At 33.2% G+C, this 26,793-nt stretch overlaps 3 protein-coding genes across 6 annotated transcripts; 1 reads left to right on the top strand and 2 right to left on the bottom strand.

Moving 5' to 3' along the window:
- Positions 1-1,320: 1,320 nt before the first annotated feature.
- On the top strand, positions 1,321-4,200 carry CHX15 (cation/hydrogen exchanger 15). Its single transcript, XM_007048356.3, has 3 exons — positions 1,321-1,560; positions 1,821-2,819; positions 2,926-4,200. Exons 1-3 carry the CDS (start codon positions 1,342-1,344, stop codon positions 4,198-4,200), a joined length of 2,493 nt encoding a protein of 830 aa, XP_007048418.3. The 5' UTR covers positions 1,321-1,341.
- Positions 2,062-10,890, bottom strand: LOC18611882 (Intron maturase, type II family protein). Of its 4 annotated transcripts, XR_016025815.1 has the most exons (5): positions 10,582-10,890; positions 9,646-10,103; positions 6,937-9,396; positions 3,868-5,117; positions 2,062-3,742 (listed from the first exon to the last, which is right to left on the bottom strand). XR_016025815.1 is itself a non-coding variant. In XM_018125432.2 (3 exons), exons 2-3 carry the CDS (start codon positions 9,734-9,736, stop codon positions 7,082-7,084), a joined length of 2,406 nt encoding a protein of 801 aa, XP_017980921.2. In that variant the 5' UTR covers positions 9,737-10,103; positions 10,582-10,890; the 3' UTR covers positions 6,854-7,081. The 4 variants fall into 4 exon arrangements, 3 of the variants coding, with proteins under 3 accessions (XP_017980921.2, XP_017980919.2, XP_017980924.2); XM_018125432.2 differs by lacking the exons at positions 2,062-3,742; positions 3,868-5,117 and having other exon boundaries at positions 6,854-9,396; XM_018125430.2 differs by lacking the exons at positions 2,062-3,742; positions 3,868-5,117; positions 10,582-10,890 and adding an exon at positions 10,470-10,574 and having other exon boundaries at positions 6,854-9,396.
- A 103-nt stretch (positions 10,891-10,993) lies between these two features.
- Positions 10,994-17,221, bottom strand: LOC18611881 (vacuolar sorting protein 39-like). Its single transcript, XM_018125417.2, has 12 exons — positions 16,586-17,221; positions 15,797-16,008; positions 15,580-15,711; positions 15,353-15,496; positions 14,992-15,104; positions 14,234-14,657; positions 13,631-13,960; positions 13,087-13,308; positions 12,719-12,961; positions 11,952-12,398; positions 11,699-11,797; positions 10,994-11,523 (listed from the first exon to the last, which is right to left on the bottom strand). Exons 1-12 carry the CDS (start codon positions 17,013-17,015, stop codon positions 11,323-11,325), a joined length of 2,997 nt encoding a protein of 998 aa, XP_017980906.2. The 5' UTR covers positions 17,016-17,221; the 3' UTR covers positions 10,994-11,322.
- Between the last annotated feature and the right edge of the window lie 9,572 nt (positions 17,222-26,793).

The following is a 26,793-nucleotide window of genomic DNA, read 5'->3' as shown; positions in this document are numbered from 1 at the left end:
ATCTTCTATTATTTATTGTGTAGTCAAAATCATATTTATTTTAAAAAAATCATGTATACCAAAATAAAATGTTAATTGTATGATCAAAATTGTACCACAAAAAACTTAACTTTAGGTCTTAATAATGGCTAGGCTGTAGGGGCCTAAAAACCTAGGCCCAAGTTCTAGGATCAAGCTCTAAGGTTTTTTTTTTGTTATTGATTTTAGGTCTTTAAAAATTAGTATTAGTTCAAAAAAATTTTAATGCAATAAATAAAGATAAACAATAACATAATAAGTAAATAATTATCTAAATAAATAAATTACTATGTAACTTATTATCGAATAAATTAGTAATTAATTAAATTTTAATATATTCATAGTTATTTAAGGGAATAAATTAAATTAATACATTCATAACTAAGTATATAAATACTATTGTCATATATTAAAAATACAATTTGTTACTTATAAGTACGTGAAATATATTATTAAATAATTGTATTAATTTTATTTTAATATGTAGATAATTAGTAATTATTTCATTAAGGTTTTATTTTAGTTACAATTTTAATTAGTTTACTAAATACCAATTTTTATTTTATTTAATACTACAATATAATTGTAATATATCAAAAAAAATATTTTTTGTTACTTACACATAAGTGTAAATATTATTATTATTTAATTGAATTAATTTGAACATGGTAAAATTGATAGAGAATCGAGTTTGATTATGGTTAATGCTAACTTATTGTACAAGTTCTTATATATATTTGTAAAAAGTTGTACCAACCATTTCTTGTTTTTAATTTTAACTTGAGAAGTATACTTATATAATTTAAAATTGTCATTGGATGATTTGGTTTTCTTTTCTTTATATATATATATATATATATATATATATAATGAATTTGAAGAACTCAAAATTGTTAAAATGGAAGATGATTTATTATTATTATTATTATTATTAATAAATTTGTCTCTCAAAGTTGGCAGGTTTTAACTGATTTGTTGGGTTACCTGGTGAGGGACACATTGTCATGCACAAAATCACAGACGTTCTTAAAATAGAGGTCTCTCCATGGCTTCTACACCATTGAAGATAGAGAGCTACCACATGGGACGGGCAACCACCAAAACGAACCTAATTTTACCTCCTCTTCCCTAGCCTTCTTTCTTCTTTGCAATTAACCAACGAGAACAACAAAAACATTTGGTCACGAATGTTGTAGTACAAAATAAGTAAATACTTTTAAAAAAAAACGTGCGGGTTTACAGAGTGGAAGAGGTGGTGGTGATTGATGATCGAGGAGGCGGTGAGGGCGGCAGTGGCGGCGGTGTTTGAAACGAAAGGCAAAAATGGACTCGGTAGATACAGTGGCGAACAAGTCAGAGGATACAATAGTTTGCTATGCACCAACCATGATAACTACGAACGGTGTATGGCAAGGCGACAACCCTTTGGATTATTCGCTTCCTCTCTTCATCTTGCAGTTGACGCTGGTCGTTGTCTCCACTCGCATCCTTGTCTTCATCCTCAAGCCCCTTCGCCAACCACGAGTGATTGCTGAGATTCTTGTAAGTTAAATGATGTTTAAGCAAGGAGCTGTTTTCCCACATAACAATTATGTGAAACATCCCCAGATATATATATATATATATATAACTCATAATTTATATGTTGGCAAGTTAAGTTCATCATGCAATGTAGTAAAGTAATATGTTTCAAGAGGGTGACAAATAACGAAATGTGGTGCATTTTTCTCCCCACGTACGCTTTATCAATTGCTATAACCTAATTGCAAAGAGTAGTAATGGGTGGTTTCAACGTTTAATAGGGAGGAATATTATTAGGTCCATCTGTGCTAGGACGGAGCCAAGGATTTGCCAACACATTATTTCCCTTAAGGAGTGTGATGGTGCTTGAAACAATGGCAAATGTTGGTCTTCTGTACTTCCTCTTCCTAGTTGGTGTAGAGATGGACCTTTCAGTGATTCGTCGTACGGGAAAAAAGGCTCTGGCCATTGCTGTTTCCGGTATGATCTTGCCCTTCTTAATTGGCGCTTGTTTCACATTCATTCTCCACGATCAGAATTCAGAAGCCCTGGGTCAAGGCACGTTCATCCTCTTCCTTGGTGTTGCTCTCTCAGTCACAGCATTTCCAGTGCTTGCTCGAATCCTTGCAGATCTGAAACTCATTAATTCAGAACTTGGCAGAATGGCCATGTCTTCTGCTCTTATCAATGACATGTGCGCTTGGGTTCTCTTGGCTATAGCCATTGCCTTGGCAGAGAATGATTCTTCCTCCTTAGCTTCCTTCTGGGTGATTCTTTCCAGTGTAGCTTTTGTCGTTTTCTGCATTTTTGTTGTCAGGCCAGCAATTACATGGATAATTCGCAGAACCCCCGAAGGAGAATCCTTCAGCGAGTTTTATATATGTCTCATTCTGACTGGGGTTATGATCTCGGGATTCATTACAGATGCCATTGGGACACATTCTGTATTTGGAGCTTTTGTGTTTGGTCTGATTATTCCCAATGGACCCCTTGGAGTTACTCTTATAGAAAAGCTGGAGGACTTTGTATCAGGCCTTCTACTCCCTCTCTTTTTCGCTATTAGCGGGCTCAAGACTGACATAGCTGCTATCAAAGGAGGTCAAACCTGGGGAGTCTTAGCCCTCGTTATCTTCCTTTCCTGTGCTGGCAAGATAGCAGGAACTCTTCTTGTCACAACCTTCTACCAGATGCCGCTTAGTGAAGGATTTACACTTGGCTTACTCATGAACACCAAAGGCCTCATTGAAATGCTTGTTCTTAACGTTGGCAAAGATCGGAAGGTACTTTCCCTTCCCATTAATTCCCACTGCAACCACTACTCCCCACTCTCCCTGTGATTGGTTATTGAGATGGAAAAAACATAAAATGAAACGCACTGATTCGCAGGTCCTAGATGACGAGTCGTTTGCAATCATGGTAGTTGTGGCGGTGGTTATGACTGGGATCATCTCACCCATCGTGTCAACCATTTACAGGCCATCAAGGAGGTTTGTACCGTACAAACGTCGAACGATTCAAACATCAAAACTAGATGGAGAGCTACGAGTGCTAGTGTGCATCCACAACCCTCGGAATGTCCCAACAATGATCAACCTGCTTGAAGCCTCTCATCCCACCAAAAAATCTCCGATATGCATATATGCACTCCATCTTGTTGAACTCACTGGCCGTGCATCTGCCATGCTTATTGTCCACAACACTCGCAAATCTGGTCGCCCGGCCTTAAACAGAACTCAAGCTCAATCCGACCACATAATCAATGCCTTTGAAAATTTCGAGCAACATGCAGGCTGTGTCTCCGTTCAGCCCCTCACAGCCATTTCCCCTTACTCCTCCATGCATGAAGATATTTGTAGCTTGGCTGAGGACAAACGTGTTGCCCTCGTAATCATCCCTTTCCATAAGCAACAAACAGTTGACGGAGGGATGGAAGCCACAAACCCAGCATTTCGAATGGTTAACCAGAATTTACTTGCAAATGCACCTTGCTCCGTGGGAATTTTAGTTGACAGAGGCCTAAGTGGGTCATCGCGCTTGGCAGCAAACGAAATGTCTCACCATGTAGCTGTGCTATTTTTGGGGGGACCAGATGACAGAGAAGCACTTGTATATGCATGGAGAATGTGTGAACATCCAGGAACTAGACTTACTGTGCTACGATTTGTTCCAGGTGAGGATGCCGTTGAGTCTACAATGCAGCCTACTAGTGATCAAAATGACCCAAGGATATTAACGGTGGAAACAGACAACAGCAAGGAAAAGCAGCTTGATGACGAATGTATAAATGATTTCAGGATCAAGATTGCAAATGATGAGTCCGTTACATACACTGAGAAGGTGGTCAACAATGGAGAGGAAACGGTTGCAGCAATAAGGACATTAGACAGCAGCCACGACTTGTTCATCGTTGGGAGAGGACAAGGAATGATGTCGCCACTCACAACTGGACTTACCGACTGGAGTGAGTGTCCAGAGCTTGGTGCAATTGGAGATATTTTAGCTTCTTCAGATTTTGCATCAACAGTCTCTGTGCTGGTGATCCAACAGTATGTCGGGGTATTGCCACTTGAATCCATCGGAACACCAGACAGCCCACTTCAGGCAGATGACGACCCTATGAACCGGCCAGCTCCACCAAGGGGACTGGCTGTTTTTTACTAGTAAAAATAAACAACGGTGGTGGTGCCACTGAAGAACTCTGATCTGACTATAAGAAAACGAACTCAAACCACAACACATGCTATTACCTCCCTTAATCTTTTTTTTTTCACTTTCTTTCCACCACTATCTAGAATTCTGGTTAAAGGTTTCATTCATTTTATCCATGTACATTAGAAATAGAAATACGTGGCTGACAATTCCCATACACTCTTTTAGTTGAATGTTCCAAATTGTTTGTAAATCATCAGTTTTCCAAGTAAATTATGTATTTTAGTCTTCATAGTGACATCAGTTCATCATCATCATCATCATCATAATGCACTTTTTTCTCCAACCAGGAGATCATATTCTCATCATTGGTAGTAAAATGGACAAGGAATATTCAGATAGAAAAAGCTCAGAAATTGCATTGAGAAACATGAATATATCTAGTAAATCAAGGTTAAAGCAACTTGCTTTCTCAGCCTTTGAAGCACCAAATTTTTTATCATGTATCAACAAGGGTTCATGAATTCTCAAGAAAAGAAAAAATCAGAAAGGGTACGGAACAAGAGAGAAAAAAGAAAAGTATAACTAAGACAGAAGCAGCTATTATTAGATCCATCCACAGCATTCTACCAGTAGAATCGAAAAATGCATATGCATTCTTTTCATTCTCACCACCTGATACTTATAATGATCAATAACCCTAAATACATGAGCAACTATCATTCTAAGGCGGTGATCATGGTTGACTGCTTTTGGAACTGTTGAAAGAAATTCTGAACAACTCCACTTTGCAATCATTAGAGGTTTTGCACACAACAGAATAAGCAAAACAAACTGCAAGTCCTCTTAATGTTGCACTATTATGGTTAATCATGTTTAGTGAATGAGATGCAAGACGCATGACATATTTCCCAGTTTATAGAAGATACCTGAGCAAAAGCAAGCAATTAGCATACAAGATTTATAACCCGAATCTAAATAAAAAAAAATGCTGGCAAAGAGGAGGGGAAGAGATGTAATCAAAGATCTAGAGAGTAAAAAGCATCCATATCCAAAGTGCAAAAATTGAGCGGTTTGTTGATTTTCTTGTCCCAAATCTAATCAATACTATTCAAATTTTGAGCAATATCATTGGGGCAAAGATTAATAACAGAATGACTAGAATTCTATAAATCATAGCAAGGTAATCTGCCACTAAAGAATTGATCTTTTGATTAAAATAGATAAAATAGATAAACCAATACGAAATATTTTTAAAGGAAAATAATAATAATAAGCACCATCAAATCCTTAAACAGTTCTCCTTTAAAACTATAGTACCAATGCAAGCAGCAGGCATGGAAAAGCAAGAATGCATAACCATTCACATTGTCTTGTTCGTTAGGCTGGGGGAAGGAACTTTGCATTGAGTCATGATTTACAAGAAAACAGCTTCAAGGATTTATTTAACAGCATCGTACCCCTTTTTGAAAGGTTTCTTTTGATATTCTTCTTACTATTATGATACCTAGCTTTCATTAGCACATGTACAATGTGAGAGATTAATGTTCAAACCTACATTACAAAATCCATAGAACCATAGCCTGCTCTCCTCCCAAGAAAGTTCAATCATGATGTCAATGTAATTATATGAAGTAATATACCAAATGCCATGCCATATGAATTGTAGTATTGTACTATGATACAGCACCCTCCAACACCAGGATTTTCAATTCTGCTAAAAAGGACTTATGCACCTTAACATACCTAAACTTGCTTTATTTGCTTCATTTTGTACTTTCACCATGGTTAGTTCAGATGTGAGCCACACATGCACAGACACACAGAAACATGCAAATTTATATCCGAGCTCCAAGTAATTCGTAACTGCACAAAATGTGACTTTATCAAGTATTGGTGATAAAGTTTCTTAACGATTTTCACTAACAAAAGTGCTTAACAAATTTTCAAATTACGACCAAAAAGAGAAGTATAACTAGCCTCTCAAAACAAGTTTTAATGTAGATTAAAATTTGACTAAACTGTATAAAGATTTAATTCCTCAAGTATACAGGAAGTATGCACCTTTCTAAGAAATATCTTTGAAACCTAAATAGCTCTGAGTAATTAGATTATTATAATTTAATAGACTGTTTTACCTAAATAATCAACAGCAGTAAAGAACCATAGAAAAATCCATTCACTAAAAAGCTAAACAGCTAAGAAGATTATATTGTTCAAATGACTTTGCAATCTAAAAAAAAGGTCCTGAAGCCCAATAAAAAATTTTAGACTGTTGACTGTAGTTCAAAAACAGCAGTGGGAAGACAATGACAAACATACACTATGTAATGCAAAATGTTTAGACACATAATTTGCTTCGGGGATGCCAAGAAGGGTAAAAGACCAAAATGATCAGAATTATCAATTCCTATATTATGGTATTAGCAAATTCTATAGTCTCAATTATTCCATCACTTGGCACAGCTTGGCTACAAAAATGATATAATCACAGAGTTGAAAACTTCTTCAAATCATTTTCATCACAAAAGTATGCCCATAATGTCCATCATATGATTTATACCAAAATTCAAAATGTTAAGAAAGTTTATGTGATCTTTTTAACAAAGTTAAAGCTACCATGAATCGTATTCTATGACTTTGTAATGATAATACTAAGCTCATAAATCACTTAGAAAGATATCCACATTTTCTTCATGTAATTAGCCGAACAAATGGAATAAAGTTTATATGTTCTCACGCACATACCTCAAAATTGACCAGCCTATAACATCATTAGCTTAATTAGAATGTTCACAATAGCTTTCATACTCTGTAGAGTCCACAGCAAATACATGGTCAGGAGTTCAGTATTTCTGCTGTTTAAATGACACTTCAAATTTGTTGAAAGACGTTACTTCCATGCACCAAAATTAATGGATTGAAGTGATATATGACCAAGATATAAGTCCTTTAAATGCTTCTTACACAATCCGATTCGCCTTTTATTCAAGCTTGGATGAATACAACTTGAGAACCCTGTCTTCCAACCTGGAAATTTCTGTCTTTCCATAGCATGCAGAGTATAAACACTCGGTGCTGCCATTGAGCACCCCATAACAAAGCAATTGCAAGGCCTTGACTGGCTCACCATTCTTGCCAGAGATAGCAGACACAAACCACTATAAGAAATTCCGTACATCAAGGCCTCATCACTATCAAAAGAGTGAGAATCTGATGTCTCATATGTCAACTCTTGCTCCACCTCTTCTGTCGAGGGGATTCTGCATAGTTCTGAATCAAATTGTTTCTCTATTTCACTTTCATGAATCCTATATTTTGCTGCTAGAGTACGAATGCACGATTTCCTTAGTATGGTAGAAATTATAAGCTTGATCTCATTGAAGTTGTCACACTCACGGTACCATCTAAGCCATCGGCAAACAATTCCTGAAAACCAGTCAATAATTTGGAAGTTATCTTGTAAGACGAGCAGTGAAACCACACGAGGATAACCTTCAGAGGTAGTCAATCCATATCGTAAGAGACGCTTCTTTATGGCATTGACTGGAGCAATAATCTCAGTGATAGCAACAGAGCCAGCGTTTGAGCTTGAATTTGGTAAAAGAGCAAGGGTAGCAGCTGTTTCAGAATAAACATATTCATTTGCACGCTTCAAAAATTCATAATAAGATTCCTTCAGTTCTTGAGGAAGGGCTGGTTCTACAACACACTTAGACAAGATAGATTCCTCATTCTCTGCTGCTTTGGCTTTAATGTCTTGCATCCATATTTTAGTTAAGACCTTGTACCAATGATCAGTTTCCATCCCAGCTTTACGGAAACAAGAAATTTTGCTCAAAGTAGAGCCACTATCAGCTAAATGCTCGATTTCTGACTCCTTAACCTTCTTTAAACCATGAGCCAACCATTTCCTCCCAATTCCAACAGTCCCAGCATTCCAAGCATCTTGTTTCTGTGAAGCAAACAACTTCACTTTTTCCTTTAACTTGTGCACAGCCCTTGTAGCAGGACCTTCTTGCACACTTCTTCTAACCAAAGCTCCCAAAAAGCGAATCCCATTAGACTCATTACATGGTAGAATTTCTGTTTGCTCATCATCAACATCCAATTCCAAAGAATTCTTAAAAAAATCTACAATCTCAGACTTGAAACTAAGAGCAACATCTTTGGAACCAGAAATTGCAAAAAATATCTCATCCATGAACCGGCAACAATGTACTCTTGGGCTAGAATCATCATTAACTGTGTATTTAACATCATTTTCTTTTAACTGTCTCCTAAACCAGTTGCGCAACTTGGAATATGACATATCTTCATCCTTATCAAAGCCTGGATGAAGAGCTTCATATCTCATGGACAATCTGTAAAATTCTTGATCGAAGAGGTGAAGATATATGTTCATTAATATTGGGGATAACACTCCCTCTTGTGGAAGACCATGGCCTTTTGGGAAACCTCCAAACTCAAAATTAAGTACCTGTGCATCAAACATGCTCTGGATAGTAGCAAGTAACTGGTTGTCTTCTACCTTGTCCTGCAATTTTGAAATGAGCTTAGCAAGGATGCTAGAATCAACCTTTTTGTTTAAAATTAATGTAAACCACCAACTTGGAGAAGCAATCTCTTTGCTGATGTATCTCAATGCAGTGGAGTGATCCCTCCCACTTCGACAGCCATGTGAAATTTTAGAAAAATGGGGCTTGTAAACAACTTCTAGAACTATTCTGATAGCTTCTTGAACAATTCTCATCTTCAGATTTGGAAGGACAAGGACTTCTTTGCTTGCACCTCTTGTTGAGACAGAGAAGGTGTTTGCTTTGACATCAAAACTCCCCTCAAGGAGCTCCTCAGCCATGGACTTAAAACAAACAGAATCATCCTTCACTGATATGTCAACATTTGAGTTGAGCCTAATGCAATTATAAGCATCTTGAAGTGTAGCTGGATTGGCAATCACTTTGGCCATTAGGTTGTGAAAGTTCCCATTTAAATATTGCTCCTTTACTCTCTTCTTTACGCGAAGTTCAAGAGACCTCTTGAGCTCCATTCTGCTCTTCGCTTTTCTCTCATCTTGATGAGACGATTCCTCAACAAGACATGCCAAGTCCTTTGCCAACATCATCTTCTCATGGGCCCCTTTTAAGTCACCATTGGTTGAAAAACTAGAATAACACATCCAAGCATGAAGTTTCTCGATAGGTTTTCCTGTTACAATGTATAAATTTCTGAAGTCAATCTAACAAATATATACCCAAACTTCCTTGTAGAAAATAAACTGAATTTACATCATAGGAAAGATGGATGGGCTTGTTGAAGATCATCCATTTTATAAAATCCTACGAATTCAAAGCTATATGGGAAGAAAAATCAAGCATTCATCTGCAATGCTAGACTAAACTAATTACACTATATCAAACTCTAAACAAAATCAAGTGCAAAGCAGTAGAAACATACCCTTATGAATGAGTGGTGTGAAGTTCATTGTTTGAAGGGAAAATTTCAGTAACTTCCCTCTGCAAAAACTAAACAAGCCCCTAAACCGCATTATTCTGACAAAGCTTCAAAGGCGAACTAGTACCCATCAGTTTAAAGGCACTAAACTGATACACAAAATAGAACAGAATGCTCTTCCATTCCAGACAAAGTTGGTTGAAGGAAAAACATTTCAACAGACAGGTGGCGTGCAACAGTTTTCTTGCATTTTGGTAGCCCAAGTAGTAGGCTGAGCAGGCTTCTTTGTATCTGATCTGGTCCAATCCCGCTTTAACTGTTACCCGCTATAATGATAGACCCTTAAAAGACATTGTTGGAGATGGACTGACTGTGGCCAGTCTTAGTAGAAGCTCATAGTTTACACCGGTATCCCAAATAGTTCCCAACTACTGTCAGCAATTTGATGTCAATATCCACACCTGCACATAAACAAAAGAAATTCAAGTCAACCCAATCAAAAACCCATTCACGAATACAAAGACAAAGAAAGCACAAGAATAGTGGATAATCAAATTTAATCTAAAAGTAAAGTTATGCAGAGTTTAGGAACACATATAGATCCAAAATTATGAAGGATAATTGTCTAGCATCTCTCCTTTAATTGTAACAAAAGGAGCTCTTAGACTTTGAAACCTACAATCCAAACATATTTAACAGAGCAATTTAAATCAATGCCCACTAAATAAAAATTACTACAACTATGAAACTAACTAAACCTTTTCCCCTTCGTCACAACCACTTTGCAACTCAAAAATGTTGTATTTCAATAAACTATACTCACGTACCGTTAAACCGTCCTTGTTTTTTACTCTCTGTTACCTAAAATTTGTCCGTTTTTTTTTTTAATTTTCTTATTGCGTTGAAAATCCTCCCATATAAGATTGACTAGAATTTGACCTTGCTTTGGCTTTTGATGTTGGTTTATCATGATCTTTTCGAGCCTTTGATCCAAACGCTGCATTTTCTGTTGAATGAAGGGAGTAGAAAGTTTCCCGTTATGGCTCACTGTAGGAGGTTGGAGAAGGGCTGTGTCTGCCTTTTGATGTTGAGACAAAACATGAACGAGAGTTATTGTTTATGGCTAGGAATTGAATGAGCTAAGCCATATGTTAATAGCTTCTATTTTTGCTGCTGTTGGTTGTCTAATTGGCCAAAAATTGACGAAAAAGTTTAAGGACTTAATAGTTCAATCAAATTATTACCTGCCTTATTTCATTTTAGAGTTCAAATACTTCACCTACAGTACTAGAGTTCATTGTCCACGCTCCAACAGCTATAACTGCAAAACTGGGCTGGAGGCCATAAAATACGACCAAGTTAAAGCACTTCCGATGTGAAATCTAATGCCCACCATTTTTACACTGATGCGATACAGTATTCTTTTTTTTTTTTACAGCAAAAGTTACAAGACCCGTTTTGATAAATCCGGAGTAACCCAGAATGAGGAGTTACATCAATAAAGAAAGAGAAGAGTCTCTCAGACTCCACACTCACACAAATCCACAAAACAATATAGGATGATTCTCAATCAAATATAGGAAATACTCTCATTCGCGTTGCCGTCTCACCATTGAAGTCCCTTTCAACTTCCACTGCTGTATTGCTGGCCCCGAATAGTGTGAAAAGCACTGCTTGTCCTCATCGCTTCCTTAGCGGTGAGCCTTTGGCTACTGCTTTCATACTTTGCGAATCTCTAAAGCAAACAAAGTGCACCAGTGTTTTCCCGTTTGGATAGACAGCAAACACGCTTGTTCCTATTTTCTTGTTGCAGAGAGAGCACATACTATCACTAGAGATCTTCACCACAGCTTTTCGTTGGTTGTAGAGTTCATCTTTCACCTGTTTTACATATGATTTCAGCAAATGCTTGGATGAACGAAAACCAAAAAAAGTATTCTTTGAGGAACCAGCGATGTTCATGAAAATATATATACATATGCTAACAGGAAAATCTTGTGCAATATGTCATTTTATGTGCTGACCTGTTTTTGGTTAAGTAAAACAATTTACATACCTGTAGGTTCTCACTCTGCCTCAAGCTCTTGATAACAGAGAAGTTCCTGTATGCTTCACTGGATTTTTTCAAAAGAGGTCCCAGAAATGGAAGCAAGTTCTGCAAGTAAAAGACAAATACCTTCAGGAAAGAGCTTACAATTGGTACTGTTATGCCCAAAAGGAAACCTAACAACTTAGATATTAATGATTATATAAACTCAGATGCAACTGGTTCAGGACCTTTGTAAGCAATTCAAGATTTTAGGAAATACCTGTAGTTTAGTCTCCCTTGGTAAGAGTTTGAGTGCCTGAGCTCCATTGATTCTATCCCACCTTCGGCTCAAAAGATCAAATACCTGATCAAGCATGATAGCAGAACCTCCTTCCTCACTGGATTCTTCAGCATCACCGTCACTCCTACCACTATCGGTGTTGCCGGGACTAATACGCATATCCTCTGCACCTTCTATTGAGGCAATTTTCTTACGTCCTCCTTTAGCTTTAATTGAAGCCGCTGAACCAAACTTTGGGGTGCTTGTATTTGGGGATGATACCAAATTTGTAATTCTCTTTTCAAAGTTCTTGGTTGTTTTTTGAGGATTCAGATAGATTTGTAAAAGAGTGAGGTATATATTACTAGAAGATTTAACCAATGGTTGACGAACCGCAGACTCGTAAACCCGATCACAATAGGCCAGGGCCAGTTCAGGTACATGGAGCTATGAAGGTCAAGAGGAATTAAATTACTAGGAGCATATTCATAAAAAGAACCAAGAAATTTAAGAAGAAAAATGGGGGAAGGGGAGAGAAAAGGAAAAAGAACAGACTAAACAATCCTAATATAGTTTCTGTTTTTGACAAAAATGTAAAAATAAAAAAAAAGGAATTTTGAATGAACTAATATCTATGCAACTTTTTAACAAACATTAGCATGTTACTTTCAGCTTTTTCTATTAAGCAAACCTTCAACATCTTTTAGCTTTTTCGATTAATTATCTTTCTTTAGAGGAGGAAACTGGATGACTAGGTCAAAAACTACCTTATGAACATATAGTGATAATGCAAGCTCATGTTGGTTCATTTTTCCCAACAAAATTGCACGCTCTTCGAATAGAGCATCTGGAGGAAGACGTCTCAACAAAGCCTCTGGATTGTATCCTGAGATGCTTTCCAATGCAGACAATAATTTCTTCCTCGTGGGAGAATAAGCCTTCTCATCCCATATCTGTTGAGCACTTAGTTCTGAATACCATTCAAGTACTTCTGCGAGATAGATTTGTACCTACAATAGTCATTGCTTGTAATATAAGCTGCATTATCACCAACACAAGTGGCAACTGCAAGAACTCCAGTAGCTTCAAATGACTACTGACAGTTATTACGATAACAAAAAATACGAGTCTTTACCATTTCATTTTGCAGGTTCCCTGAGATCCCATTTTCATTCATCGCAAGCATAAGTTCTAAATACCTGGTTTGCATGTTTGGAGCATGCTGCTTCAGATAAGAGTTGACCAAGTCTGCTGGAATATTTCCAGACAAAAAAAGCTCAATGGTTTGTGTTGGACAGCTTTCAAGAACAAGCATTGAGAACTCAAGGACAAGCATGGGATCGGTGCCACGAAGAGGCTGCAAACAAAACCAGACAAACTATTCAGCATATAGAAGTTCAAGCACAGCATCTTCTTGAGCCCGTGGAATAAACATTGCATTAAATTAAAAACAATATCTATACAGCATGCTGAGGGAATATGGGCCTTGAGGTCAAGCTATAACAAAATTAGCATTATCTTCTCATATTATTCAGGGGTAAAACTTCACATAGCCTCCTTCATAAAATATAACATTATCTTCTACATTCCATATGACACAGATTACCCAGAAGGCCCAATGGTTAAAATACTTAGGTGCAATAAAAACAAAAAAGTTTCCCACTAACTGATAACCTGACCTTGAGATATTCAATAATTGCTTCAGGACTGAACTTTTGGATGAGCTCAGCTTGCAATTGGTTTGATTTTGACTCTTCTACTAACCGATGTAGAAGAATTAGAGCTTCACGGTGCATTGAGTTACTTCTATAAAGTTCTAACAAAGCAGTATAATGATTCCCTTTTTGAAGAATCTCCTCACAGATTTTTACATCACAGTAATTAAGGCCTTTCAGCAATTCCAAAGCTGCTGAAGATTGTCCAGTAAGAAGCAGAGCTTGGAGGAGGGCTGTATCCAGTATTGCTGCCATCTCCCTAGCAGCTGAGTTAATCGGAATGGTACCACGCCCCTAAGGAACCAAACATAATGTTAGATCATTGAAAAAGAAAGCTTATATAAATTTTGAAAAATATGAAAAGAACTTGAATATTAACTGAAGTAATTGCAGAATTTGCAATCAATATATTGGGATTGAAAGTACGAAGACTTTAGCTGGTTTATGTCCAACTATGCACTTCTGCATAATTTTCAATCTACTATGCACAAGCTGCCATAGAATCACAAAATATGCTTCACTTTAACAAACATTGTTGACATTTACAAAAATTGAAATTAGCCTCACCTTGTTTGACTTCTTAAACCTAGTCGAACTAAAATTATCTCCAACAGCATCTAAAACTACCTCTTCTGTTCCCTCAGCAGCAGCCTTCTCTACAATACTGTATCTCTTCTTCTGTAGGAACTTAATAAGAGCCATGAGAGTATTGTGGCTCATTTTCTTGAACTCAAGTGCTGCATTCTCGTCAGATTCTGATAGTTGTGGAAGCAAGGTTTCCAGATCATCTGACAGACCAGATGACCCTCTTGAAAGTTGTGAAGCATCCAGAGAAAGATCCATTAACTTCTCGGGCTCTGGAATTGCAGTTGTTTTGGGAAGAACAATGGATGGATACAAAGAAAGCACATAGGTAATATCTACTTGAGATGCCAAAAAGTGCTCCATTGCCTCCTCGTAGCACCCATTGTCAAAAAGATAATGAGCATATCTGCAACAAGGTGACACAACTATTTAACCAGAATAAATCATTTGAGAAACATACAATAAGCCTGAATAACCTGCAGAAAGTATGATCATATACCAGGGAAAAGAAGGTTTTCAAGTATTTTAAGTCAAGATGCTCTATATGCGGTGTTTTTGTAATATCCGGTAAGGAGTATGACCATATGCAAAGTTTTCTAAAAGGTCTACACTGATGCTGTGGCATATTGATCATTAAATCAGCACTCTGGATAATTCATTAATTCTTATTAAACATGATATAAGCCAATTAACTTGATATAGTTGCACAAAGCAATAGCTGCAAATGGGGAAAACTCTACCTTATATGAATTGACCCCTCCTTCGCAGCTCTAAGGCTTGCATCTTCTGGAGGAAGCAGCTTACACAAGGCCAATGCTTCCTCAAAATTTCCAGACGCTGTTAATTGGACAATCTGCAATGCAAGTAGGAACCTTTTAATGCAATAATCAAACCATTTCCTCAGAGTTAGCATAAGCATGTCATAGTCAAAAGCATGAAACTGTTGCAAGAGAAAAGGAAAATATGATGCTCAAGTATAAACAACAGGGAAAAATGAAGGATCAAGATTCATATGAAAGCTTAAAGAAGGTTGTACATCTGGATTCAAAGCTACAGATGTATAATAGGCAGCATTAAACTTCTTAAGCATACTAGGAGTACCTGAGCACCAAGAGGAACAGGGAAGAGCCCATAAACAGAATTGTTTAATGCTACAACTACGGCATTGTTACTTTTTATAAGATGACGAGCATTTTGGAGGACAATCGTCTGTATCAATGGATATGGAACTCGAAGAGAGCGAATCTGAAAAGAATATATAAGTGAAAATGCATAAATAAATTTATAATAGGCTAAAGCAAATCTTCTTTGGCATTGAGTCACACTACCTCAACACGTCTTGGAAACAGAGCTATTGCATATGGCTTCTCGATGACAACAACAGTAGGAGCTTCTGACCAACAAATCCTATCAGCTTGAAGAAGCTTTCCATTTTGATCCACAAAGACGCCAATATTTTCCTAAGATGGCAGGAACAGCACTCCTTATTACTCTTAACCAAAAGAACTCTAATGCCATAAATAAATTATTACAGCAAGTCAGTACCTTCCCAAGTATAAGTTCCCCAGAGGGAAGAGCAACAACCAAAGGTGGTGCTATCTTCCCGGAAGAAAACACCTCCGACAATGCACCATTCATGGCATTTAATATCATGTATTCCTTTCTAATACCTAGACATATGTTCTCACCACACCACGCCATTGACTTCACTGTATCTGGTACACCAAAATCTTTCACCTCCACAAACCCTCGCCCTCCTAGACAACATTTTAAATATTAAGGCTCCGATTGATTGGTGCTTTTGCTTTTTGCTATTTGTCTTTGATTTTCTTTTTCTTATTTTTTTTTCATTTCTATTCATTTTTTGCAAAAAAAAAAAAAGCAAAAACAAATGCATCAACCAAATAGAGCCTAAATCAATTCCACTGAACAGTCAGCAGAGGATAACACTTAATTCTGCAATATTCATCCAATTAACAAAACTAAAATAAAAAAAAAAGATCGCCTCAATAAGGCTTGTTTGGTTATTGCATTTGCTATTTGCTTTTTTATTAATAAAAAGCTACAAATCGAAATCATAATTAACTAAAAGTAAACAAATTATTCAAATGCCACAGTTTTTTTAATTAATTATTCTATATAATAGCAAATCCAGTGTTTATTCTCCCAAATAAAATACTATTTAAAATTTTCAAAAATCTAAGTATTTGATTTTTATTCAAAGTTAAAACACAAGTTTTGCTTTTTGCTTCCTTGAATTTATTTTTTTCAAACATTAGAGTTTTACTGGTTACAGAAAAAGAATAAACAGAAGGAGAAATTCAAAGAAATTACCATCGTGCCTGAAAATACAGACTCTCTTTTGCCTAGCAAAGCAGAGGAAGCCTCTACGGTCGTCCCAAGAGTAGACATTAGCGCCTTTAGCTTTGGTGATCACAGCAATGGTTTCCAAGTTCGGGAGCCGATGAAAAGCGATCGACTCAGAGAGAGATAAGAGTAGCTCTCTCGATTGCAATACTTGCATTGAAAGGAGAGCCTTCTTTGAAAACCCTTCAACGGTTCTCTCCAGAGCGTAGGGCTCCTTTCGCAGCGCGTGCTGATCGGACGGCGGAGACCGGTCGGCACCAGAGGAATCTGGACCATAGATTCGAAGGGAGCCATCGGAGCAGCCGAGGAGGAGCTTCGAGCCGTAGGATTCGATGGCATCGATTTTAGTGGGACAATCATTGAGGAGCTCGAAGTAATCATAGGCACTGTGCACCATTTTCCTCGCTTCGTTTCCGGTGTCTTCTCAAATCATTGCAGTGTCGCTTTGCAGTCCATAATAAAACTTTTGCCTTTAGCAAATAGATTGTTGAAACGGCGTCGTTTCTTTAGAGAATAAATATGTTAAAACACATACGTTTAATCTTCTGGTAACTCTCACAGAATGATCATTCCCTCCCTAAAATCCCATGAACCTCTGCAAACACTAAACAAGCCCCTAAACCGCATTATTGTAACCCATCAGTTCAAAGGAACTAAACTGATACACAACAAATATAAACAGAACGCTCCTCCATTCCAGTTGCAGACGAAGCTTCCACAAACAGGTGGCGGGCCAGAGTTTCTTTTTCCATTTTGGTAGCCCAAGTAGTGGGCTGAGCGGGCTTCTTTGTATGTGGTCTGGTTCGATCTCATGCTATAATAATAGACCCTCAAAAACTACATTGTTGGAGATGGATTTGGGCCAGCGTTGTCTTCTGCTCCTGAGTGAGTAACCGCAGTGACTAAAAGAGTGTTGGAAGTTTAGAAAAACGCTAGTGATCAAATGCATAATTTTTACAAACTTGAGTGCCATTTTTATAATTTACTCTTTTTTTCTTTTGTTAAGTTCTTTTCTGAGGAAGCTACAAAATTACCTGTCGTATCTAGACTCTCGTCCAAGCTTATTTTTCATTTTCGAGTTACTTCTTGCCTTGATCATTATTCATGAGCCTCTCTTTTCATCCGTAATGATTTATTCCATAAGCAAATCATAAGGTATTAAAGTTAATTAATTATCACTTTTGTCTGTCTACAAGGTAATTGCAATAATTAATATTGTGTGAATAAGAGAACATAAGATCTGCTAAACAGTTCCCCACAAGTTTGCTAATCCTAAAACAGAAGAAATAAGAGAACATTAGGTTATAAACTATAATCTAAAAATACTAACAAAGCCAAAAAATTAACTCAAGGAAATATATAATCTTTTACAACAATAATAGACACTAGAAAAACAGAATGAACAAAAGATGTAAACAAAAATTCATAAGATAAAGTCATAGCAATCATTAAATGTTCAGTCTTATTCTAATACACAGTCGTTACACGTAATTTACTACATTGAGTCGTCAAAGTAATAGCTTCAAACTTTCATGAATTCTTTAATTTTTTGAGCAAATTAAAGATGATAAAAAAAAGACATGAAAGTATAGAGACTTCATGTATTTCCATGATATACGCAACTCATGATTTTAAATTGGTTGAAGCCATCGATGGTCAAGCCAAGCCTTATATTGCAGGTATCAATTGCAAAATCAAAGAACAAAACATCGAAGAATAGATACCTTACTTTCCTATCTTTAATACGACTCTTTCTTTCCTGTCATCTCATTGACTCCACTATTTTGAAGAATAAAAATAACTTTTGGAAAATTGGTTTCACACGAAAGTAACTAAGGATTTTTTTCAGGATGATTTTCATGAGTTCCTTCTCATCCTGAAGCTCCAAATATATGTCAAAATGTCAGATAATTTTTTTCATATATTAAATAAATATTAATTTTTTCAAAATTTAAATATTTCATGATCTTACATTCGAATATTTGATTTATTAATTAAAATATAATTTTTTTTATTTAAATAACAAATTTAAATCTTCTTTCTTTCAATTATAAAAAAAAAAAAAAAAAAAAACCTTTCATGATCTTTGTCATTTCATATAGGATTTTGATACTATTTCACCTTGATTTAAGCAACTCCAAAAACACGGTAGTGTTATGTGCATCTACGATGTGAAAGAATAAAAATTTTCGTTATGCAATCGAGAGAGAGAGAGAAGCGAGAAAAGAGCAAGTCTCGTGTGCCCAATTCCCTTTTTCTTTTACTCAGTAATCTTCTCGCTTGTGTTTTGGCTCAAATAAAGGTTGGCCTTAACTTTTGTTTTACGTTGATTCATAGGCTTAACTCTCCTCCTTTGTTAGATGAAAATTATGTATTAAGTGTTATGTAGAGTCACGGATGGCTCAATACTTTTAAAACCCTAAAGTGCTTAAATATTTAAATGAAATTTTTTTATTGAAATTAAAAAAATTATCATTAGTTGAAGATTATTAAAAATATATTACGTTCATTAACAATAAAAAAATAATTACGAATTATTAGTATTATGAGAATTAAAAAGTGATAAAAAATAGAGATTTAATATGCAAATAATTGAGAAAGTAAAAGAATATATAATTTTATTAATTATTTTGATTTTTATATAAGTGAAAAAGTAAGATAAATAATTAAAAATTAATAAAAAGTAAAAAGTGAAAAAAATAAATATTTAATAAACACTTAATTTAATAAAGATTTTATTAATTATTTTAATTTTTATATACATTTAATATAATTAATTATATTATATAAAATTGTGAAGTCTATAAAATTAGGAGGTCTAAAGTAAGGGTTTTGATAGTTGTATGTTAAAGCCGCCCCGTGTAAAGCAATTGTAATTAAATAAAAAATATTGTAACGGTGAGATTGTGTAATTTTAAGAATTACAATTGGTATCTAAGTCGGATAAACAAACAGCTTATGTAATTTTTTCCACAATTATTCTCATTATACGATGGATTAACAGCATGAATTTCATATGTTCACTTAATTAACGAGTCAATAAATAATAAACGAATAATTAGCACTTTGATTTATCTCTTTAATAATGACAGGAGCTTTTTCTTGAGCAAAGATTTCTTCCCGACACATGCAGTACAGTAGCATTATATTATTATTGTTACTATTATTATTATATATGTATTTTTCTTAAGCATCATGCCCGACACGTGTTTTTATGATTTTAGTTGAAAACCCACCAACAAATGGACCCTTTTCGACCGAAACTTTTGCACCCGTTTCATCATCGTCAAAGGGCCTTTTACAAGGTGGGATTGGAAACTCACTCACTCCAAATTGATTGAAGCACTACCGTTGAAATTCTGCACTGTGAAATTACTTTACAAACAAAAACCAGACCCTCAATAAAGAAAAAAGATTGGGAACCTCATCATGACTTCCAAATTATACTACTCCAATATTATTATATTAAAGGATAACTTCTAAGAAATCAATAAGGTTTTGTTTCATTGTGGCCTTTTTTATTAAGTGTTATTTTATTTTATTTTTAGACAAGAAAGTAAAGTGTTATTTTTTGGATTGTCCATCTTTTTGTTTTGTTGTTGATGGTTTAAGAAAAAGTATAATACTTTTAAAAAATGTATAAACTATTCATAAAATTTTATATAAATTTTTATTTTTTACTATATTTAATTAAGTCTATATATTTTTATTTTAAATCAAATAAAGCTTTATAATTAAAAGTTGATTAATTGTCGTTAATTTAAATGTCATTTGTCATATTATGTTATATGGTGTTGACGTAACACACTAACATATCATAATAGATGATAATATGATATATTGAAGTGACATGATAATATAATTATGTAACACTTTTCATTTTTTATATCAATACCATGTCAGCACCACATGATATAAAATAAAAAATAATATTTTGACTAACAACAGTTAATTAATCATTAATAACAATAATTTATTTAATTCAAAATAAAAATATAAATATTTAATTTAACATAATAAAATAATAAAAACTTATTTAAATTTTTTAAAAATAATTCAGCACTTTTTAAAGTATTATCCCTTAAGAAAATTGTTGAACATTCACCTTAAAATCAATTAATAATAAGTAAAGAATCACCTTAAATATATAATTATATCAAACTCAAAACTTAACCGTGAACACCACTTAACAAAATATTTGTAAAAATTTAATTCAAAGCATGCATGATGTTGAATGATCATTTAACCTAGCCAACAATATCTTCTCAAAAATTTAAGTCTTTAGCATGTGATCAGCAGAACATGAAAGTAGACACTTCTTAGAGAATAATTAAACTCAAACGAAACAAATAGACCCCATTTGATAACTACTGCTTACTTTCTTTTGTTTTTTTTGAGAGGAGGAATGTTATAAAAGTTTTTGTAGCTTTTATTTTGAAATTTAATCCTATGCAATTTGGCCGGGTCCAATAGTATGTATGTCCTGCATGAAATTATAATATTTATGAACAGTGATGGAGTAACGTAGTGGCGGAGGTAGCGGTTGTTACTTTTTAATTTTTCATTATTATATATAGATTTAATATATATATATTATGATTATTTTTATAATTATTTTTTAATTACTTTTTATATAAAATTCTAAACATCTTTCCTTGTTTATAAAAAAATTTATTACATTGTATAAAATATATGTACAAAAGTTTTCAGATTACGTGTAACCCTTAACTACTTTAAATTAAGAAAAAGAATTTGCATTCATTTTTGTGTTTGTTTGAAGAAGTTATGATTGACCAGCATTTTCTTGTATTATAAGCTGCATGTCATCATATATCTAAACTAGTGGAAATTGAACAGTTCAAATCGCAGACACGATAGTGTTCAAAGTCCAAAAAAAAGATATATAAATTAATTTCTTCATATTAATCCTCCTTCTAGAGGTATTCATTGGGGCCTTTTTGTTTTGTCCTACTCTCCATTGTCTTTGTCTCATTATCTCAATTGCATCATGGAGCTTCTAATTTCCTTTTTGCTTTGCTATCTTTACCTATTTTGTGAGGAACATTTAAGTTTTGTTTTTCTTGCCTACTCATTTATAAATATATATAATGGTTTGATGACTTATAACAAGGAAAAGGAAGAGACCATGTTGTCTTTTCTATCACATTTTTGCATTTGGGGATTTACATAATCTAATTATAAATTATGGGTTAGATTTGATTATTAAGTAGTTAGGTCTACAATGTGACATAAGTATTTAACCCAATGTCAATGGTTCAAAAATAATGAATCTTTATTTTGAAAAAGCCCTTAGAGTAAGATTTTCCCATCTAGAATGGTCTAAATCCATTGTTTCAAATCTTAATTCTTTAATTAACCTCACTTTATATATATAATATAAGATTTTTAAATTAACTACATTAATATGACAAAAATCTAAACCATTAGGCAAAAGATAGTTTAATTAATTAAATTGGTTCACTTTTTTCTTAACACCCAAAAACCTTACTTTTTTATGTTCCATATATATATATATATATATATATATATATATATATATATATATATATATATATATATTGCCTTTAACATTTTTTTTTTTTACTTTTTCTGTATTAAAAACTATAATTCATCAATGTTATATAAAAAAAAGTTAAAAACTAATATAAAAAAATACTTAAATCGAAATACTTTTCTTAATCTCTGTACAAAAGTCAAATAAGGGGATCCAATTTAATACAAAGAGAACATAAATCTATTAAAACAATTCATGATAATAAACTATTATGAATAAGTTAGAAGTACATAATTATATCATGAATAATTTTATATTTATATTAAATTAACATTTTTATATATAATGTATGGAATTTTATAAATTCTTATTATGTAAAATATTTCAAACAAAAAAAAAAGCAAAAGGATAAAACAAATTCTTATGAGTAATCCAATAGTTGGGACAAACCCTAAAAAACAACAAAAAAGTGGGTGCTTCCAAAGACTCCCAATCAAAGTTGGAATTTAATTACAAGCCAGTTGGCGTTCGGGCACCCAAATCCTATTGACCGTACGTTTTTTTGTATGGACCCCACTAGCTGCCATGGATTGACTATATTAGGATAAGTTTGGTCAAAAGTCTTAGTATTCGCAATGACCATAGACCCAGTAGCCATCCACATCCACATCCACATGCATTCTCTCCTTATTTTTCTTCATCAATAGAATTTTATTCTTCACTCATCCTTTCATCCCAACATTTTGTCTATATTTGAGATTAATAACAAAAGAATTATTTTCATGAGTTTTACAATATATATGTTTGTTTATCATTAGGTTAGCATTATTATATTGTTTATATAAATTTGTTATCCTTTGCTTATTATTTTTATGTATTTACTATTGAAAACTTTATAGAATCGAATTGAAAAGCATTATAAAAGTTATAAATTTAATAGTTCCAAAAAAACCATTAACGTTATTTAAAAAAAGTTCATTATGAATAATATAATAAAATTTTAGTTTTATAAAAACAGATGATAAATTTTAATAATAGATAAAAACAAAATAGCTTATTAAAGTTTAATTATTATTATGCTTTTCATTAGTTATATTCAAGTAGAATAGCTATAATATTACTTTAAATACATCATCCTTTATTCGGGATTGTTTTCATATTATAATTTTAATAATTAAAATTATAAATATTTATAAATATATAACTATATAAGTTATATAAAAAGTAATAATTTGTTATTCTATACATCGATGTTAGGTATTTTAAAATTTTAATAGTAAAGTTAGATGGTTGTCGTATTTGGTGTGTTTGGACATAAATACTTAATTTTTATTTATTTTCAAATAATAATTACATACAAATATAAATATTTTTAAATATTAAAGTTTAAAACATAAATCATCAAAATTTTATAATATTAATTTATAAATTATTCAATATTATTGCTTTTTTCTTTTGTTTTTTGCTTAAAATCGATGAAATCTTGTAGATATGTTTTGCTTCAAAAGTCCACCTCAAGATCGTCAAGCAACGAGTGGTTTTTCCAAGAAGCAATATATTAGTTTAAACGAGATTTGTTTTCTCCTTTGTGGCTTCTTTCGTAAGACAACGATTGTTTCTATGAACAATGGTTTGCTTGTTCCCTTATCATTTAAAACGATTAAGACAAAGGACGACCCTTCCCTTATGAAATACGGTAGAATTTGGGCGACAAAGTTGAAGACAGGATTTGTTCAACTTCCTTTAGCTACAATCCGGACAAAGTTTAGCTATTCATATATGCTTTGTTTTAATTTCTTTTTTAAATTAATAAATCAGATTGACTAGAAGACCGTTTGAATTTTCGGTTCGCTACCGGTTCAATCAAATTAAATAAATTTTTTCATTTTTTAAAAAAATTTCATTCTTTTATTGCACTTAGATAAATTTCATTTTAAGATTTGTACTAAAATTTTTATGGTGACAGAGAAATGTCAACGTAGATCATGTGACCTGTCATTAAACTTTAATTGGTTGATTTTTTTTACACATGTAAATACTAACATGAATTTTTGATGTGATAAAATTGGTTGAATGTAATGAAAAAATTTTTCAATCAATAAATTCCTTCATGTCAAGAAACTCATATCATTTGTCATATATGCGAGTGATATGCCAATTAGCCAATGAACCTAATAACCATTAAAGTAAAGTACATGTCCAGTGACATTTTCTCATTAATTTGTAAGATTTATTTGAATAAAAATAATTAAAAAAACTTATATTTAGATAATAATAATAATAATAATAATTATTATTATTATTATTATTATGTCATGGGACATTTTTTTTTCTCAAGCGCACTGATAGAATTACATGTTGAGAATTGCTATCAAGGGTAGAGGGTAATGCAACTATGGAGGGTGGGGGGGTTGAAAAATTTTAAAAAATTTTTATTTTATATATATATTAATGATCCTTTCAAAATTTTTGAAATTTTTTATTTATTATATATTTTTTAAGAGTTCCTTTCAAAATTTAAGGAATTATTTATTTACTATATATTTTTAATATTTCTCTTAAAATAATATTTTATTTTAATATTAATATAAAATAAAATGATCTCATAAACCTTACTTAACTTTACCTTAGTTTAAGTTTCTTTACAATTCTTTCTCCCTCTTTCTTTTTCTCTTTTATCCCTTTATTTTTATTTTAGTTTTTTCTCTATAACTCACCGTTAAAACACATTTCATTTCTCCAAAGAAATTATGAGCTTTTAAGCTTAGAAAAAAAATGATGAAAACCTCTCACCATCATTGTGTGAAATTATAAAGAGGTAAATTTTTTTTTATCTTTTTTTTTATTTATATTATTTAACTATTTAGATATTTAATCATTGTGTTAAATCTTGTATATCATATTTAACTATTTATATTTTATACATTATAATTTTATGTTTAGTATTTTAAATTTAATTAAAAATAAAATAAAAATATTGGATGTTAGCTACATATTGATTAGGATCTGGTCTTAGGTTTTTTTATGTTAGTGGTCTCCTGTGTTGCCTTTCTTTTTGTTGTTGGGCGTTTTTGTTATCTTTGAGTAGCCATCAAGTTTTTCATGTAATTATATAAGTTTTTGAGTGATTTAGGAGTTTTTGGTCAATCAGAGGTTCAATAAAAACACTTTTCAAAAAAAAATTCAGGTTTGATTAAAGTACAAGTAAGTTCTAAATAATTCTCATACACTTGAGTTATCAAATCTCAATATTTCAAATCATGAAAGAGAGTAATATGAATTAAAGTGTCTTAGGCTCAATCTTGAAGAAATGTATGCTTTTCAAGTAAAATCCGATACTTATAAAATTATTGTAAGTCTTTCTTTTCCTATTTCTTTTGATTTACATGTTATATAAAACTATTATCTATTATGAATTTTTTAATTATTTTTTAAATTCAACGTTTTAGTTTTAAAATTTTTTTATCTTTATACCTTTTCTATCTTTGGTCTCTTCAACAAAAATTGACTAACTTCGCCCTAATTGCTATGTTGCAATATGTAAGTTTAACTTATACATGTAATTTCATTTTTTTAAAAGAAAATTAATTTAGCCTATTTTTTATGTATCAACTAATCAAAGGTAAAGGGAGGGGGCCATTAGGAGGCTCGCCTCCTCAAATATTAAAATTTTCATTTTCACCTCTTCAAACTTAAAATCTTGACTTCGTCGCTGCATCTAATCATTTATATGCAAACATATATAATATCATTCTCAGAGAGAGAGAGGAAGGGGGCTAGTAGGGGCTCTCACTCTTCCAAAAAATTTAAATTTTTATAATTTATTTTTATTTTTTTAAAATTTTAAATTTTTATTTTTATTTTTTACAAATTTTATAATTTTATCTCCACAATTATTAAATTTTTTGTTTTCACCTCGAATATAAAAGTCTGATTCCGTGAGTGATCATACCTTGACGAACATTAGATAAACCTAATGTGCTGACAGTACCTATTGTGGAAAATCTCCCACTGCCCTTTCAAGGCCTCCATTTACCTGAAAATCTTTTCAAAAATTGTGGGACGACTAAGTTCACGGAGCCAGCCCTAGATGTTACCTTGTCTCAACTTTCAATGCTTTAAAAGAGTATAATGCACGGTAAATCCTTAACCTTTTAATACAGGTTCATTTCAGTCTACATCATTTTAACTGAGCGCTTTAACTTTGTTCAAATGTTTAAGGATACATTTATCCTTTGGTTAAAAGATTAAAAATAGTTGGAGTCATGATACTATTGTTATGAACATACAAAAGTAATCAAATTTTGCAATCATTCAACAAGTTAGAGCTCTGTTCATGCACAGAGGAATGAACTGGTTTGGTTTTATTTTTATTTTTCTTTTGTCCTTTTGGTTCCACCCAGTTGATGGTTCCCTTATTTGTGACGGCCATTACCTCTCTCTCTCTCTTTTAAATCTCAAATGGGGTAGCCCCCATTTTAATTTTCAACTCATGTTGGTGCATTCAAACTTCAAAGACATTATACAATAAATTTTTTTTCTTTCCTGGTGGGTCAGTTTGACTGCATTGATAGATATGGGGAAAAGAGGAGGGAAAGTTGGGGGGACCATCTCCCACAATTATTCTATATTATTAGTTTCAATCCCATGTAGTCTTTCC

The sequence above is a fragment of the Theobroma cacao genome, chromosome 1 (assembly GCF_053813885.1).
Source record: "Theobroma cacao isolate CCN51 chromosome 1, ASM5381388v1, whole genome shotgun sequence".
NCBI lineage: Eukaryota > Viridiplantae > Streptophyta > Magnoliopsida > Malvales > Malvaceae > Theobroma > Theobroma cacao.
This window is presented reverse-complemented; position numbering and strand designations above follow the sequence as displayed.